Consider the following 17799-nt stretch of genomic DNA (forward strand, 5'->3'; position numbering starts at 1 on the left):
TAATCAACCTATGTTTTAGTGACAGAAAAAAAAAATCAAGTTCAGAGCTCATTTGCGTTGGAGTATTACCATGACAATAACAAAAAAATCACCTTTTTCAATACTGAAGAGATCATGTTTGGTTTTTTACGTTTGGCCGCTGGGTTGCTTTCTGCTTCTATGTGAACGGGTGCTATTTCAGACTCATCGCTGCTAGATTCTATGAGCTCATCGTCAGATTCAAATGTTGCAGGTTGCTTGCTTGAATCATTTTGATCTTTGGATTCTTCTGATATTGATGTAAGCTCGGGTACAAAGCCTAGAGTGCTTTCTTTATCTCGAGTCAAACCTTCCGAAGCCATTTCGATCTCCTTGAGGCCCGCGCTGAGAATTAAGGCGACTTTGTGGCAGAAACACTTGATGTGATTTTGGGAAAGGTTCAGATTGAAGCAAGTTTTTTTCCCAACTAGCCGGTCAACCTCGGAAGTCATTGTTCCGTTATTTGAACCAGAATCTATAGTCTGAGCAAGAACGTATTAGATTATTTTCATCAGTTATGAAGACATTCATGCGGATAGGAAAGTGGTAATGGAAAAATCAATCAAAAAGACTTATTTTTTCATGAAGGGACGATTTGGTAATGATGTTTGCAAAGGGCACTGCAAGGTACTTGCCCTTGTGAGTCCACGAAATATACTTCATGCCCAAGTGGCATAACTTAAATATCCAGTCGTCGGAGATGTAGGCCGCGGCTATCCCCATGAACGCATGGTGATTACCTTTTGTCGTCCATACATCATGGATGAGTGTTATTTTAGATTTGTTTAACTAGTTTTGACAAATCAGGTCAGCTTCTGGTCATTGCAATTTAAGAGAGAAAAAACAAAGAAATGACTGACTCTCAGGGTATTCAAAACCTTCTCCTGCAAGCTGATGTACAGACGATGAGCTTTGGTTGCAGCCCAGGTGCGAGAATAGATCCTGATTCCCTGCCAAGCATAGTTGAAAGCCACTCCAAGCAGAAAATCCTGGATTTGGGTCCAAGGAAGAGCAGACTGAACAATCCACATGACAAGAAGTTGGTTGAGGCTCCTGTTGTCAAACAAGCCACCAAGTAGAAACTTGCTCGCCGGAGCAGCTTTCAACTTTGCAGCCTCCTTGTCTTTCACCGTAGCCGGCAAGTTCGCTCCATCATTGATCGCATCTTTCCTACCTCTGCAAGGCATTGTAAAGTCCCCTATCCTAGGGGGCTTCACACAAAGGGCCAGAGGATTATGTAACCCCTGCGCAGACAGATACATGTGCTCGAACCCCATCTTCCCTAGTCCGGCAGAGAATCTGTTCTCTCCCGGCTAGGTAAGCCTTCTTCTCATTTCCCTTCTCTTTCTCTCTCTGGTTGTACTTACGGAGAGAATCTGTTCTCTCCCGGCTAGCCCATCTGCAATTCAGCCCACCGTTTGGAACTAGAAAGTTCCTCAGGCTCCGGCCTCGTCCCCTCGCCCCCGCTTTCCACGTCGTTTCCAGTGAGGGTCCATCGGACCCTTACAGGCATCCGCCCCGAGTCTCCATCTCAATGCTTCACAAGGTTCGAGCGAGTATCTTTCCCCCTTTTGTATAATTTAGTACACCATTTGCATCGATAGAATAGCTTTGGTCCTGTTGTCTGAAGATTATAATGAGAAAAATTTCAATAATAAGCTCAGATTATCAAGGTATTCTCAACATATCACAAATAAATTCAACTCACTTCGCCTTCACCATAAACTGGAGGTTCAAAATACCACTCAATTGCGTTGTACTGGGTCGATGCAGGGCCTCTAACTTTCTTCTTCATCTTTGTGTTCTCATTATCCGAGTCCTGGGGAAGATTCATGGCTGCAGTCACCTCATCTAAGTCTGATTCGCAGTCGTCCTCCTTATCCTCAGAAGATTCTGAGTGATCTTCAGACTCATCAGCTGCTAGGTTTCGCTTCCTCTTCTTCAAGACCGGTGTTCTCTTTTGTTTTGAAGTCGAACTCGGACCAGCCTTTGAAGATTTTGATAGTCGTGGCTGGCTCTTTTTTTTGCTGGTTGATTGGTTTTTTTTGGGGGCTCGATGTGAAGATTCTTCATTGTTGGAGGTTTCAGACTGGTTGTTGCGGGTTAGAGATTGACGAGTATCACGACTAGTTCGAACATAATTGGCATGTGTTTTGACTGGAGTAACGATACAGTTAGATTGCCGGGATTGAGGCCGCAAAGGAACATTGGGGGCCGTTTTTGGGTTCTGCGACTGTGAGGGAAGTGTACCGGAAGGGTTGGGTGTGTCAGTCAAAGAAGCCATCACATTCTCATGCAGGGGAGATCAAGAATTGGCGGCCAAAGGATGCCAGCCAAGAAGCAAGGGTTTGGAGGGGTGATCGTCAGGAGGAATCAGAGTGATGATGGTCAGGAGGAGTTGGACTTGAAGGCTGAGACAGAGAGCAATTCCGGAGTTAAGGGGCAAGGCTTTGTGGATGATGTCATGATTGGCGGCGCCAAAGGTCGGAATTGAGTACATACCAAGATGTATTGGTAATTGGTTTGTATTGCATTGGCGTACTTGATACATTGTCTACAGGGTATCTGTATCGTAACAGGCTGCCAATACAATACCTAGGCATCACAGTGTAGTGTATCAAGAAATAATTACGATACAAGTACACTGTAATGGCGGCAAAGATGGTGACGTTACACAAAATTACAATTACATGTAATGTAATTGTTGCACCGTTGCCGTAGGTACCTGCTCTGACCCACTTTGTGGGTGCGGGTGTCCCATTTTGCCAAAAAAATCTGTGGGTACCCAGGTGTGGTGGGGCCATCTCTAGTCTTAAATTGCCACTGGTGAGAGACTGACTGTTGGGGATTAGTCAGAGGACTTGGGAGGTCAGCCATTGGAGAGCAATGGAGCCTGGGAGCAACGGTGTAACCATTACGCGCCATGTATTGTGTAATGGGCTGTAACGTATCTTAGTGTAATGCCGCTACATTGTAACGGTATCGTAACTTGCACCCGCTCCGTTACATGGTAATTTGAATTATATGTAGCGGCAGCTCGCTGCGCTACATTCATTCTCAGATCTCTGTATTGGGTGCGGCGATGCACTACTGCTTCAATGCAAGTTACAGTTGGTCATGTAATGGCTGTAGCGGTGAATTGGGTCGCGGGACCCAAGGGTACTAGGGGGCGGGAACCAATCGGGGGAACCCTTGCGCCAACGGTGAAACCATTAGTCAGGGCCGCCGCCGATCCCCCAGGAGCATCCACCATGGCTCAATCGTCCCGCCCATCGGCCTCTCCACGGCCTCCATCCTCCGCACGTCCCCCTCGGCCTCCATCCCGTCAATCAAAGCGGGTGATCACTCCAGTCAAGACGCATGGGAACTACGTCCGGCCAAATGACCAAGATTGGACCGATGTTGGCCCATCCTCCCGGTCCCAGAGAACTCCGGTCCGATCCAAACACGTTTCAAAAACAATTTCTGTTGCCAGCCTATCATCGCCGGATCCTACGACTACCCGAAATGGTGAACCTTCTGTTTCCCAGCCAAAGCAAAAGAAAAGGAAGCAACGTTGCGTCAGTTACCAATCCGAACTAGACCCGGACGCATACACAATTGATCTTGCCCAGATTTCCAATCAAGAAAATGAAAAAGTAAAGAAAAAGAAAACCAGAGGTGTAGCTGCTAAAGAAACCGATGATGTCGGGTTATATTTTGAGTCTCCTACTCGAGGGCACGGTGAAGTAAGTTTTTCAATCATTCTTTTAATTATCGTTAGGTTTTATTGTTGATCATCTAAACTTCCTATCTATCAGACCGAAGGACCCAAACTACATTACAAATGCAGGTGGTGTCCAAAGATTTACAAAAGGGGGAAGGATAGCCGATCTAACTTACTCAAACATCGGGACGGCGACATCGCACGATCAGCTTGCCCTGGAAGATCAGCTGCAATCGATTTGGGGGCTAACTTACGACGCACCTTGAAGGAACAAGCGGCCAATGCCAAGAAGAACAAATCAAACAGCCTCACGAATTACATCGAAAGTGCCGCCTTCGACAACCGAACTCTCAACCAGATTATTGTCATCTGGCTCATTGGAACATCTCAACCTTGGATGCAAATTGGCGACGCCGTCCTTGGATTCTCGTACAACTACACTTGCCGTGTTGGAGTCAAGCTCTTCTTGCGTGTTTGGGCTGCCGCCGAGGCCCATCAACTTTACATCAACCTTCAAGAGAAAGTTAGAAATAAATTAAAGGTAAGTTAGTTCCTTTATTATATTCCAGTCATATTTTAATAGCATGTACTAATTTTCTCTTGTGATTGTGGGGTGCAGTCGCTCAAGTCAAAGATCAGCCTCATCCATGACGTATGGACTACAAAGGGTAACCACCAGGCGTTCATGGGTATCTCTTTCACATACATTTCCGATGATTGGACGTTCAAAGTGTGTCACCTATCTCTTAAGTACATCGCTTGGACTCATAAGGGGAAGTATCTTGCCATCCCTTTTGCTCATATCATCACCAAGCTTCACCTTCAAGATAAGATAAGTTTCTTCGGCTCTATTTAATTCAACTTGTCTGTTTGCTAATCTTGTTTTTTCTTCATCTACATACATTATAGGCCAAACAACCGACTCTGGCTCTAATAACCGCACATTGACGACCACACTGGATCAAATTGTCCTCAAACAGACCGGCAAAGAACTCAACCTCGCCACAAATCATATACGTTGTTTTTGTCACAAAATTGCGCTTATCTTGTCGGCTGGACTCAAGGCAATCGATCTTTCAACTGAGGGCTTAACCCCACGAAGACACGCGACTCTTGGATTTGTCCCTGCGCTGGGAACAATCGATGAACTTGGCAAGGAAGCTGCCGCAGCAGACATTCCACCAGGTGATGCCTTAGACGGTGAGCCACTCCCAGCGGGTGGTTCTGATGGTGGCGGTGACGATTGCGACTCTGATGCAGAACAGGTGCAAAGCGCGGAGCCAACTACGACCGTCTCGGAGATCTTGAAGAAAGTCAATTCTGTGATTCAAAGGATCACTAGCTCAGCCGCCAGAAGGTCTGAATTCAACCTATGGCGCAAGAAGCTTGACTGTGGTGGTCCAACACTCATCGCCGGTTACGGGATTCGCTGGAATATAAAATGGCAGAGCCGGGACCGTGCCTACCAAGGTCGAGAGGTTATCGACAAGCTCATCAAGAACGAAAAAGACAGACAAGAGCGCGAGGAGGGTCAGACCAAAAACTTTTTCCACGAGTACGAGATCACTCGCAGTGACTGGGATGTTGTCAAGCGATTAAATGATATACTTAGCGTGCGTCTTTCTTTTATTTTATATCCTTCGTTCATCCTTCATAATTCATTTCACTTATTCTCCTTTATTTCCAACACAGGAATTCTATTTTATTACTAAAAGGATGGAAGGAGATCATTCCTCGGCATCCCTAATGTTGTGCAAATACAAACACATCATCAGCTACTTGAAAAAACGACGTGTGCCGTCTGAACCCGAATTTCATAGTATGATCGATAAGATGATTGAGAAGACAAAAACTTACCTTGCTGAGGCGCTGAACTGTGATCCTGTGCTCCTAGCCACAATTTTAAACCCGGCTTTCCGACTATCTCTTTTCTCGTTATGGTTTGAGTCGCACTACATATATGCCAAGGGCTTACTTCAAAGGGAATATGAACAATAAAAGATCGAAATGGAGGCAAACTCAGTTCCTACTTCACAACCATCTCCTCCGGTTTTAAGTCAACCACCACCATCCAAACATCGCCGGGATACCAATGACGTGGACCTCTTCCCTGATGCCACCGACTCCTTACCCAAAGACGAGTTGACCACATACCTCAGTGGTATCTACAAGATCCTGGTGGCCGACGCAGACGAATGCCTCAAGTGGTGGAAGGTATGTTATTCTCAGTTAAATCAAGTGATTGTAACCTTTGTTAATCTTTGGGTTTATATTTCATACAGGATCATCACCAAGAGTTCCCAATCCTGTCATCAATGGCCAAGGACTACTTGGCTTGCTCTGCAACCTCGGCAAGTGTTGAGCACTGCTTCTCGGCTGCGGCCGACATCTGTGGACGCGATCGCGGGAGACTGGCCCCCAGGACCATTGAGAGATCTGTAAGTTCTCACCAATGGCTGCAGCAAGGATATCAGGCCAATGGCAATTTCGAGGCGGCCCAGGAGTTTATCACCAAAAGCTATGAAGAACTGGAGGAAAAGAACAATTGAAAAAAAAGTAAAAAGGTAATGACGAATTTTTGCTGCCAAAATATTGATGTATCATTTTTTACCTGCTTTGACTTCCTCCTGTGCGTTCTCGCTTCCCACTCTGCCTTACTGCCTCATGAACAGCCTCACTCCCCCATGTAAATAGCTTGCCTGCAAAAAATACACAATTGGTGCAAAAAAGCCCAATACATGCGTTACTGTATCAAAATTGCATTGGTTGACCGCTGCGCTACAACGTACTTGTAGATTATGTAGCAAAGATTTTAATACTGTGCATTGGTAGCGCATCGGCACTACGATGCGCTACAGGCTTTTTTTGAAAGTGTGTAATTGTGTCCAATTACAATACATGTAACGGCCGCTCCGCTACATGTATCGTAATGGTTACACCGTTGCTGGGAGCGCAGAATGCAGATGTTGGGTGGAGATGGTGGATAGTGCAGGACTAACTATATAGTTAGGCATGGCAATTGGGTGGGTAGGCCGGTGGGCCGCCCAAACCAGCTTTTGGGGGAAATTTGTGAAGTTGGCCGGACCCAACAGACCCACAAATGAAACTGGGCAGGTTTGGGTAGCCAGTCAACCCCGGAAGCCCCCTGTTCAGGGGTCAGCCATGAAGGGCTGCGTTTTTGACCCTGTAGCACCCTCTGGAATCCATGATTTGACTTCAACATCTTTTGAGGCCTGATGACAGGGCACATTCCAGCACCAGGGATATTGGCATTGTCATTAATCCTGAAATGTTTTACTTTATTGGTTATTTGGCTGGCAGCCACAGGCTAATTGGGGTCAGAGGCCTACATGCCTCCCACAAGTAGCTCATAGCTGCCTGACAGCTAAAAAGGTTCAGGGAGGCCTCCACCCACTGGTGGAACTTGCTTCAGCTGCACTGCTGCTATGCAGTCCAGAATTTCTTTCCGCCACATTCCAGCTCTTCACTCTTGCCCTCTGCTCTGCCTATCTGAGATGGCTACCAATCCACCCTTCTTGCAATCCATGATCCACAATTTGTCCCAGTAGCTTGATTTATGCATGCATTTGCCTGGCTTTCTGACATCACCACCTGCCATATGCCATCCCTAGATCAGAGCAGCAACAGTGGGTCGCTACGCTAAGCTATTTCAGCGCTACGCGTTAGCGTAGCGGCAAAAAAGCGCCCATCTATTTTGCATAGCGTTAGCGCGCTGTTAGCGCCGCTACGCTGCACTAATTTTCAGCGGCGCTAACAGCGCGCCAATTCTTCGTTAGCGTTAGCGCGCCGCTACAGTCGCTACGCTACGCTGCGCTGCGCTACAGCGCTTTTAGCGGAAAAAAAGCCCATTTTTCCCGCTAAAGGCGCTGTAGCGCAGCGTAGCGCGCGCTCTTTTGCGCCCTCCATGCATAGCGTTAGCGCAATTGCGCGCATCTGCGCTAACGCTACGCTATCAGCTAAAATAGCTGCGCACCGCGTGCGCGTAGCGTTAGCGCATATGCGTGAAATTGCGCTAACGCTACGCTAAAAAATAGCGCATTCGCGCTGCGCTACGCTACACTAACCGCTATGGTTAGCGTAGCAACCCAGTGTTGAGAGCAGGTTGGGCTTGGAGACCACAACTGACGGTTGCCTCCAGGCAAAGGTAACATGGGATATGGGGGGGGGGGGGAGAAATCCGTGAGATAGCAGGATTTCAGTCGGGCCCAATGTGGCTTGGACTGGTTTTCAAGTGATTGGTTGGGGTTTGTGAACTCATTGGGCTGTGATGGGGCAGGCTGTGACCTGTGGTTGGGGGAAGGGTGCAAACATTTGTTGGGTGGAGCACACAACTTGTCATTGGGGGCAGCAAGCAACTCTCCATGGGGGGAGGGTTGACTTGTTGTACGTCTCCTGGCCAGCCCGTGGTGGAAAGTGATGTGGATGAACCCGGATAAACTGATATATTCAATGAGGAACAAGCTCTGCAGCTTGTTCCCGGCTCAAATATGGTCTCGAGGGCTGGCGAGTGTCACAGACTGTAACCTGACATGTCAGGTTAGAACACCCACCCCCTCGCCCAGACTCGAGACCCTACATACAAACTGGTCTACTCATATGGGTGAGAAAAGAAAAAGGAGAAGAAAAAAAAATTAAGAGACAAGGAGAGAGAAAGAAAAAATAAAAAAAATAAGAAATAAAAAAGAAGAGAAGTAAGAGAAGAAAAAAAATTAACCAGGCCGCAAAAGATGTCCTCTCATTTTTCGAAACAATTCAGGCGGCAGACTTTTAGTGAACACATCTGCTTTCTGATCCTCGGTGGGGACCCAAGTCAAAGTCGTCAGTTTCTTGTAAAGCGCCTCATTAGTAATATAGAAATCCCTGTCTGTGTGTCGTGTTCTCTTGTTCGATGAATCATCCGTACCTACCCGCACCGCCGACTGGTTGTCGCAGTAAAGATGCCCTACAAAATCAGCTTTCAGGACATCTCGAAGTAGATGTCGGATCCAAAGCGTGTGTCGTGTCGCAGCTCCAAGTGCCATGTATTCTGCATGGCACGTAGAAGCTGCGACAGAAGTTTGCCGACGTGCTACCCATAAGACCGGACAACCTAGAAACAGAATCAAGACGCCGTAGGATGATCGCGAGAACTCTCCGCCCCAAGACGCGTCGCAGTAAGTTTTCAGCGCCTTCGGGTCTCTGTCTGGAAAGAGGCATAAACGTTGTTCAGTACTACCCGCTATATAATTGACCAGATGTCGAACACCTTTCCAGTGTTGTACACCCGGCTTAGCCGAAAAACGCGCTAGGTAATTGACTGAAAAAGCAATGTCTGGTCTAGTCCCTACAGCTAGGTAGCTCATCATCCCAAGGATGTGTAGATATTTTGACGAACCAGAGGCATCACCATCCTCAGTCACTGCGTTGAAATTCGGAGGCAGAGGTGTTTTCGCCGTTTGAACACCATCCCATTCCTCTTCTAACAAGGCGTTGATAAGCTTCGGCTGTGAGAGGACAAAACCTTCCGGCGTACGCTGAATATTGACACCTACAATTGAGTCTAGCTGATTGGACCACTTAATCTTCAGGACATCCTTAAGATCTAACTCCAATTTTCGCAGAAGGTCCTCGTTGGAAGCTGTCACAACTCCATCATCTACATGCACCCATATTACTCCAGTCTCCGTTTTATGACGCAAGATATAGAGGCTGTTATCATACTGAGACGGAGAGTACCCTAGTTTGTCCAGAATACCGCGTAAGTGAAGCCACCAGCACCGGGCTGCCTGTCGCGTCCCATACAATGCTTTCTTAAGTTTGAAAGCATGCCCTGCCGGTAGATCAACTCCCTCTGGAGGCTTGACCCAGACCTCTTCATCTATAGGGGAGTTCAAATAGGCCGCAACAAAGTCAAAACTGTGCACACGCCAATTGAAACGCGCCGCAATGGTCAGGAGGAGCCGTAGTGCCACGAAAGTAGCTGTCGGAGCAAAGGTTTCATTGAAGTCCCGCCCAGCAACCTGGCGGAAACCTTTCGCAACATATCGTGCTTTATATCGCGTTGTACCTCCATCTGCCCCAGACTTTTTGGCTGTTGAGTTGTCTGTTAGTCTGCTACCATGATGTATCACCACAGTATGGAGGGCTGTCGGATCGACCCATGAGCACTACCAACCAACCACCCAGCTGGCAGCCACAAGCGTCTGTAGCCTAGTTGGTAAAGGCAGCACTCTAGTATGTGTCTCAGCATAGCTGAGGTCGTGAGTTCGACTCTCACCAGACACATCTTCATTTTACAGTCTCTACAGGTTATGAGCCCAGAGCTACCTGAGCGCTACTTGCTTACAATAGAGACTTGATGAATTTGTGAATGCTTACTTGTAAGACCACGCAAACCCCTATAAGCCTACATCTAGATCACGGGTTCAATCCCTACGCTGATCATCTTTCCTGGGTCTCATTCCCACTCTCTCTTGGGGTCAATCCCCACTTCCCATCATGTAGCAAGGGGGGGTGTTGAGTTGTCTGTTAGTCTGCTACCATGATGTATCACCACAGTATGGAGGGCTGTCGGATCGACCCATGAGCACTACCAACCAACCACCCAGCTGGCAGCCACAAGCGTCTGTAGCCTAGTTGGTAAAGGCAGCACTCTAGTATGTGTCTCAGCATAGCTGAGGTCGTGAGTTCGACTCTCACCAGACACATCTTCATTTTACAGTCTCTACATTGGCAAATACCCATCTCCCATCTAGCGCCCTTTTTCCTTCCGGCATGAGTTGCGACACCCAGACATCCATCTGCAACAGATTGGATAGTTCCTCCGAGATAGCGTTAGACCAATCTGCTTTCTCTGACGACTTCATCGCCTGTTTGAAGGTCTTCGGAATATCTACACCATAAAAGGAGCATGTCTGAAGGACAGCGTCGACCAAGAACTCCTGGTTGTCAAATTCAATCTCATTGACAAAGTTTCCAAGACTAATTTGGCGCGCAATAAACTCTTTAGCTATCGAGCTAGCCGAAGTGTCCGGATTAGCCGGAGCTGGAGCTGCCTTCTTCTGAATTGTGACACGTGGAATGCTGTCTACGAACCGCACCATCGCCGAAGAGACAAATGTGTTTGTCGACGGCAGATAGAACAGCCATCCTTTACTGGCTTCCAAATGCGCAACAACGTAGGCTTCCACCGCCCGATCATCAAGTTTGTTGCGCTTCTCAACAGGTATATGGATAAAAGCTTTTGAACCGAAAATCCTGAAGGTGTCAAAGCTCGGTGGTCGATTAAACAGCGCCTCGTACGGCGTCTTTCCTTTGCTAGACTTGTTTGGTATACGATTCAATACGTGGTTTGCCCACAAAAAGGCGTATACCCAGAAATTGCGTGGCAATTGGCTATCACTAAGGACAGTGCGCCCCATATCCGCAACGGTCCGGTTAAATCTTTCCACTACCCCGTTCTGATAGTGATGGTAGGGTAGGGATCGCTCAGCAATGATGCCTTTTTCTTTCAAAAAAGTGTTGAATGCTTTGTTCGCGAATTCACCACCATTGTCACTACAAAGTATCTTAACAACGTCGCCTGTTTGCTTTTCGAGTTTCCTGATAATCTCCATGAGGACCCCATTGGCATCTTATTTGGCCTTTAGGCCCTTCACATACGAGTAGCCCGATGCAACATCCCTCAAAGTGAGCAGATATTTTGACCCATCGATAGCTTCCTTGGGAAATGGGCCCATTAAGTCAGTGCAGAGTATCTCCAGTCGAGCTGGACTGCGCATTGTGCTTGTCAGCGGATTCAGGCTGGTGCTCTTTGTGATCGCGCAGATAGGACAATGAATCTTGCCAGCCGGCAGGTCGGAAGGAAGACCAAAACCTAAACGTTGTTTTATCAGAGAGCGTATTTTCCTGAGGCTCACGTGCCCAAATATGCGGTGCCAGAATAATAACACCTTCTCAGACTCCGTAAGAGATTCCAGTCTCCATGACGAGGGATAGATCCTCTCAAAAGGAGTGATGAACAGATCGTTAGGAGCAGTCACTAGGGAAGTGATATCGGCAGTTGAGTTCAAGCATAACTGAGATTTATTGCCACTCGCATCAGGAAGATGAGAAACTGGGGACAGCAATTGACGAAAGGAATTGGGGACATGATTCGTAGAAGAAGAAGAGGAAAACATTTGGACAGAGGAAGGTGGAATTGGAACAGCCGCCGAAACGATGAAGTCCGATTTGGTCGAGGGAGTCGACCAAACCATAGGAAACGGGATACACCACCGGTTTCGTTCACGATCGAACGTGCAGCAGAAGACGTGTTGATCTGTAACATCAAATATATTGAAACAGTCCGTCGCCCGGTCATACACGAAAGACCAGTCAGCCTTTCTGAGTGCAGCCAGTGATATGAGAGTGGACGACGCTCGCTCACAATACAACACCCTTTTCACGACTATTGTCGCGCCACCGGGTCCTCTGAAAAAGAGGTCTCCTGCGCCTGATATAGTGGCTCCAGCTCCTGCAGTTGCTACATTCAGCGCAATTGGAACTTTGAGTTTGCGAAAGTTGTGCAGGAGGCTTAAATCTCCTGTGAGATTGTGGGTCGCCCCAGAGTCAAGAATGGCGGGAGTACTTACGTCAATCTCCGCGGTCAATGCCGCAAAATCTCCCTCGGCGAGGCCATCAGGAAAACCTGCCACTTCCGCCTCCTTCGCTGAAGCCCCACCCCCCCGTTGGTGTTCCGATCTTGATCTCGGTTGGAACTGGGATTGACGGTTAGTTTGTTGTGGTTGGGGTCGATAGCTGTCAGCTGGTCGATAGGTCTGTCTTTGAGGTTGCAGTTGAGCCGGTGGTTGGTACTGTGGGGGAACGGGGGGGTAGGATTGTTGACCTTGATGGAAGTACTGATTCGGGTTGAAGACAGGACGAGACTGGAATTGCTGGGGAACCGCGGGAAAAGATTGCTGGCCAAAGGGAATCCCTGGTGGTGGGTACACTGCGCCGATCATCGGCAAGAACGGTGCCTGCTGGAATTGCTGTCGAGGCGCAACCACAGGGCGATATGACAAAGCACCAGGTCCTCTTTGACGTCAAAAAACCGGTTTCGACCTTGCTCTGGTCGGACAGTCTCTTAAGTAGTGCGAACTGTCCCCACAGCTCCAGCAGCGGTTCGCTGTCACGTGGTAGAACTCGAGTGCTTCCGTCCATTCAGCCTCCGGAATATCCGCCAAGAAAGCCGCTTGATCAAAAGGAGGCAAGACAGAAGAGGCCTGCAGAAGTGCCGGGGAGTGTCTGTCGGACGGAACCAGCTTTGATGATGGTCTCGTGTGATCGTCCTGAAGCTTGCAGGCCGCCAGCAGTTGAACCAGTTTATCAAACGTCGGCGTCGCATTGTCGGCCGTGGATTGAAGTTCAAGCTCCACACGTCTGTCGAAATCTTGTCCAAGAGCCGAGTCCCGCCCGATGCTGCTTTGTAGAATAAAGCCCATGAAGACGTCGGTCGTCAACTCTATTTTGAGATTCTTCCAATCCTTCGCTAGATCTTTAAGTTTTGAGGCAATCCCGGCGGAAGTCGGATTCGCAGAGCTCTTGAATTCGATGAATCGATAGAAAACGTCCAGTTGTGCCGCTCGACTGACAGACTTGAACTTCTTGAAAACCATTTTGTACATGCCATGACAGGTGGGAGAGTCATGTACATCGGACCAAAGAGAATCGTGGATCATGGCCAAGAAGATTGCTCGACCGATCTTCTCAAGAACAGAGTTCGCGTTAGCTTTGACAAAAAACTCTTTGTCGTTCAGATGAATGCCTCCTTTTTCGCCAAGTTCGCGGCTCCAAGCTTCGAAATTGGCACCGTCCACCGCCAGAACGACTTCATCGGGTATCTTGCTGGTCGCCGCCTGGATAGCCTGTCCGACAATTTTTGATTCTTCGAGTTGCGCTTTTGCTTCTGCAAGATCAGCTGCTCTGCGGGCCGCGGAGAGGTGTGGTGGTTGATCCATGACGAACGAAGTAGGAGGCGGATGATGGGGGGAGGGTGGTGAAGGAGGAACAGTAATGTTGCGAGAGGAGGGATCGGAGTCGGAGGATTCGATAGGTGAAGCAAAAGAAGGGGGAGGGGGAGGAGGGGGGGGAGCCAGAGGAGGAAAAAGCGGATTTCAAAAAGTGGATCTGGGGAGAGGAGCGTAGTGTCGATCGCTGAGGGGAATATTCTCCGGATCGTTGTTGGTGATTGGGAGATTAGGAAGTGCTGGGTAGTAACGATATCCAGGTGTTGCCGGTCGCGCTTGTTGCCAGGCGCCCGGGATGCGTTGGTTGATGACAGTAACGTCACCGGGAGAGTATGGGTGAAGAGACGATGTAGCGAGGGGGTTTTGCTGGGTAACAGACTTGGGGATGTCGTCGTGTGCCCCAAAAATTTGAGCTAGTCGGTTGGGAGTATTCTCAATAGATGCTGTGACCGTGTCGATGAGGTCTTGTCCCTCGAGTTCGGTGATCGATCTTCCGGACCACGCAGATGAAGAAGATGTTTGTCGTTGAGATGCTGAAGGTTGAGGAGGAGGTCAGGGGTCGGACATAAACAAGTAAAGAAGAGAAAAAGAAAAAAAAAACTGGCAAAGTTATAAAAAGAAAAAAAAATTCCGGAGCCTAGAACTGAAATAGACAAGTAACCTGAGATCACTTATCTGATCGCCTGAGTTCTCCGGAAAGTTTGAAGATGAGAAGATGTTGGATCAACAAGATAACGTCTAAGCCGCTGCTCCGTGCCAGGGGGCAGCCTATCACAGTTTTGGCGTGCTGCTAGCTTTATCGTTATGTGCTTGTATAGCCTAATCAGATGAAGTATGGGGATCGGATGGATGAACTCAGACTAACAGACAAACAAAGTCAAGGAACCCGAAAACGGCAGAGCAGGACGGATGAAGAGAAAGAGTATATATATGTATCGGACAATTATACCCTTCGCTGGGATACCGATAGTGATGTAGGATGATGAAGAGATATGATTCAGGTCGATTACGTTTTATTCAAAACTACCTTTTGATGAAGAAGAGAGAAAAAAAACGGTAGAGCGAGATTTACAGGCTCATAACCTGATGTGGATGAACCCGGATAAACTGATATATTCGATGAGGAACAAGCTCTGCAGCTTGTTCCCGGCTCAAATATGGTCTCGAGGGCTGGCAAGTGTCACAGACTGTAACCTGACATGTCAGGTTACAACAGAAAGCAATGGTCCATCAGCTCTAAGCAATGTATCTAATAAAATAAACACAACCAATAAAATCACCTTAGTATTGTGATGCTTTGCGTACTCCGGATGTGCATTGTAATTACAAGCTTTGGCCAATTCTTGGTCCATATCTTGCGAGTTGGCTGGAAGGTTGCAAACTGGAACAGCGGGATTGAGATGTTGGCAGAGAACTCAAGTATCCTTGGGGGAAGTCATGTTGGCCACAGAGGCCCCCCCACCTGAACCCCCGGGTGGGAGCGGTCGGCACAACAGGCGTCGCCGCCCGGGGAGCAGCTTTGAAAACCCCCGAGTGCGGGGCTGTGCGGGGTACTTATCTATGAACTTTGAAGCCATGCCTTGCCCATCACTTTCCTTCATCTCCATCAACACCCGTTTCCATCCGACATAAGAGAACCGCCGGCGGCGCACACAACATATATCCTCAACCATGCTGGCAAACAGGCTACCGACCATTCACCGAACTTTGCGACAATTCAACCCCGGACTTTCGTTCTCCGAACCCGCGACAAACCACACTGGCCGATTATTCAAGAGACAGTTCTACTATGAGTCGGTTGAGTATCATCAGTCTCGATTCGTCCAACCCTCACTCCCTTCGAACTCGGATCCCAGCTCGAGAATTAGGATGATTTTACTCGGTGCACCGGTCAGTCCCCTCTGCCAAACATTTATAATTGGCCCCATCCACTAACACTTTATCCATCCTGAATTTTCGCGGTTTTGTATTGCTACAGGGGTCGGGTAAAGGAACCCATTGTACAAAGCTAATGGAAACATATGATATCAATATGATTGGTACTGGCGACCTGTTGAGGTGGAACGTTGATAATCAGACAGAGGTGGGTAAGATAGCTGAAGAATACATCTGTAAAGGCGGTCAGTATATACAAACAATCTTTACACATCGTATATTCCTCCCTCTCATTTTCCCTTCTTCTGACCTTTTTTTTGGAATATGTAAAATAGCTCTGCTGCCTGATGATATTATGCTTGAGCTTGTGAAGCCCGAGATCAAGAAATTGAAGCACAGAGTACGTGAGTCCAATCCGACGCCAGATATATCTTTCTTGAAATCTTGGTTTAATCAACTCTGAGTGATCGGATCTCCCAGAATTGGATTCTTGATGGCCTGCCACGAACCCGGTCGCAAGCTGTGAAGCTCGACGAATTCCTAGCCAAAGAGCTCGATGACCAATTGAACTTGGTCGTGTCCTTGGAAGTCCCTGATGAAATCATCATGAAGCGCATCACTAGTCAGCTTTTCCCCTCTGTCTTTGCCTCTCATTGTGTTATGTTAGGGACTATTTGTCGGATCCATCGTTCGTTAAATTTTCCGTCGGCTGTTTCTTTGCATCAGGTCGATGGATCCATGCGCCCACTGGTAGAGTCTACAATGTGAGTCCATTACCAATCATGCCGCCTTCATTCCATGACATGCGTCTGCAAGAGAAAGATCAACTTATGTACCTTTGCACTATTAAATGAAAAAGACAACGTATAACCCGCCTTTGATCGAGGGAAAGGATGACTTCACAGGCGAATTATTGACAAAGCGGAAGGACGATACGGTTGAAGTGTTTGCGGAGCGGCTGAAGTCCTTCCACCTACAGAACCAACCCCTGCTTGATTACTACGACCCCCAATTCGTGATTTCCGGACATCACGATCTCCGTAAACGCAAGAAACTTGTCCATTTCTTTGGCGACAGTAGCGATCAAATCTGGCCCGAAATGCAGAAAGCTATCCAACAACGTGTCCGTCTCTGTTTCTTTATCCCCCCGACCATTTCCTTCATTAGATAGCTGAGCGTCCTTCGGGGCTTCTGTCTTCCAGTTCCCCGATGTTATCCCGCGCAACAATCCTAACAAGGCCAACAAATCTTAAACGAGCGTGGATCTCATGGTGGCATCACGTCCATTCTTTTTTTTGGGGAAATGATTCTCGACTAAGAGCAGATTTCCCTTACTTTGAGGTTTTTTGCATGAGTTGGATTCCTTTAGTCACTTGTGGATCACTTTTGTACACTTGAATCTCGAGTCCTTTCTTCTCTGATATAGAGCACCCTCACCCCTATTTCTCTCAACTACTGTCTTTATTACTAATGTGCACATATATTTATTGTGCATATCATGTTATTCCTTTTCACTTCGCCAACCAGCCACTCGTTTTATTTCCTTTTCTTTTTTTGGCGCAGTAAGATCTCTTAAGAGAGATGTGTAAATGTCTGTCAGCCAATATTGCAAACCTGCCTTTTTTTTGTTTACCTCAATATTTCTGTCTTGCTATGTTTGTTGTATAACAAAATCGCACTTCTTTCACTTCTAAATAACCATATATTTTTCTTTAACCAGGGCTGCATAATCCATCCATTCTGCATTTGTGGTACTTACTTCTAGTACTCGTGTCAAGGAGGGAATTCTGAGACATACTAATTATATCTCACCGGCTCCTCTAGGGTGTATAGGTGAATCTCTGATTCACTCAATCGACCCGAGTCAAGGGAGAAAGTTGGGTAATTCTGATTCGAAGAATCTACTCAATAGGCTAGAGAAGTAACTGCAATAGATATTTGCTTGTGTATTAAATTGAGTGGGGAGCGCGCGGCAAAACCACTCCGCCCTTACAATTCTGTGCCCCCCCCCATCCCCTCATACAAAGCCGGGTGGGTGGGATGGTATTTGAAACAGGAGTTATTTCTCGGTTGGTTACAAAATAACTGAGGACACAAATATGGATCAGGAAGGTGGTACGGTGAGGGAGGGAACTCTATTCATCGGAGTTCGACACAAGTAGACATCACTCGTCACTGATCATGCAGACG

General features: G+C 47.6%; 3 protein-coding genes across 3 annotated transcripts; 2 read left to right on the forward strand and 1 right to left on the reverse strand.

Moving 5' to 3' along the window:
- Window positions 1–172: 172 nt before the first annotated feature.
- PtA15_7A260 (uncharacterized protein) lies at window positions 173–2302 on the reverse strand (the record flags this gene model as incomplete). The annotated part of the gene is made up of 2 exons (XM_053170849.1): window positions 173–199; window positions 1865–2302. The coding sequence occupies 2 exons, from the start codon at window positions 2300–2302 to the stop codon at window positions 173–175; spliced, it is 465 nt and encodes a 154-aa protein (XP_053022089.1).
- A 967-nt stretch (window positions 2303–3269) lies between these two features.
- Window positions 3270–3532, forward strand: PtA15_7A261 (uncharacterized protein; the record flags this gene model as incomplete). Its single annotated transcript, XM_053170850.1, has 2 exons — window positions 3270–3419; window positions 3494–3532. The coding sequence occupies 2 exons, from the start codon at window positions 3270–3272 to the stop codon at window positions 3530–3532; spliced, it is 189 nt and encodes a 62-aa protein (XP_053022090.1).
- Window positions 3533–15405: 11873 nt separating this feature from the next.
- Window positions 15406–16862, forward strand: PtA15_7A262 (uncharacterized protein; the record flags this gene model as incomplete). Its single annotated transcript, XM_053170851.1, has 7 exons — window positions 15406–15624; window positions 15713–15854; window positions 15945–16009; window positions 16090–16231; window positions 16336–16373; window positions 16469–16732; window positions 16812–16862. The coding sequence occupies 7 exons, from the start codon at window positions 15406–15408 to the stop codon at window positions 16860–16862; spliced, it is 921 nt and encodes a 306-aa protein (XP_053022091.1).
- Between the last annotated feature and the right edge of the window lie 937 nt (window positions 16863–17799).

Source organism: Puccinia triticina, chromosome 7A, assembly GCF_026914185.1.
Source record: "Puccinia triticina chromosome 7A, complete sequence".
In the NCBI taxonomy this organism is placed as follows: domain Eukaryota; kingdom Fungi; phylum Basidiomycota; class Pucciniomycetes; order Pucciniales; family Pucciniaceae; genus Puccinia; species Puccinia triticina.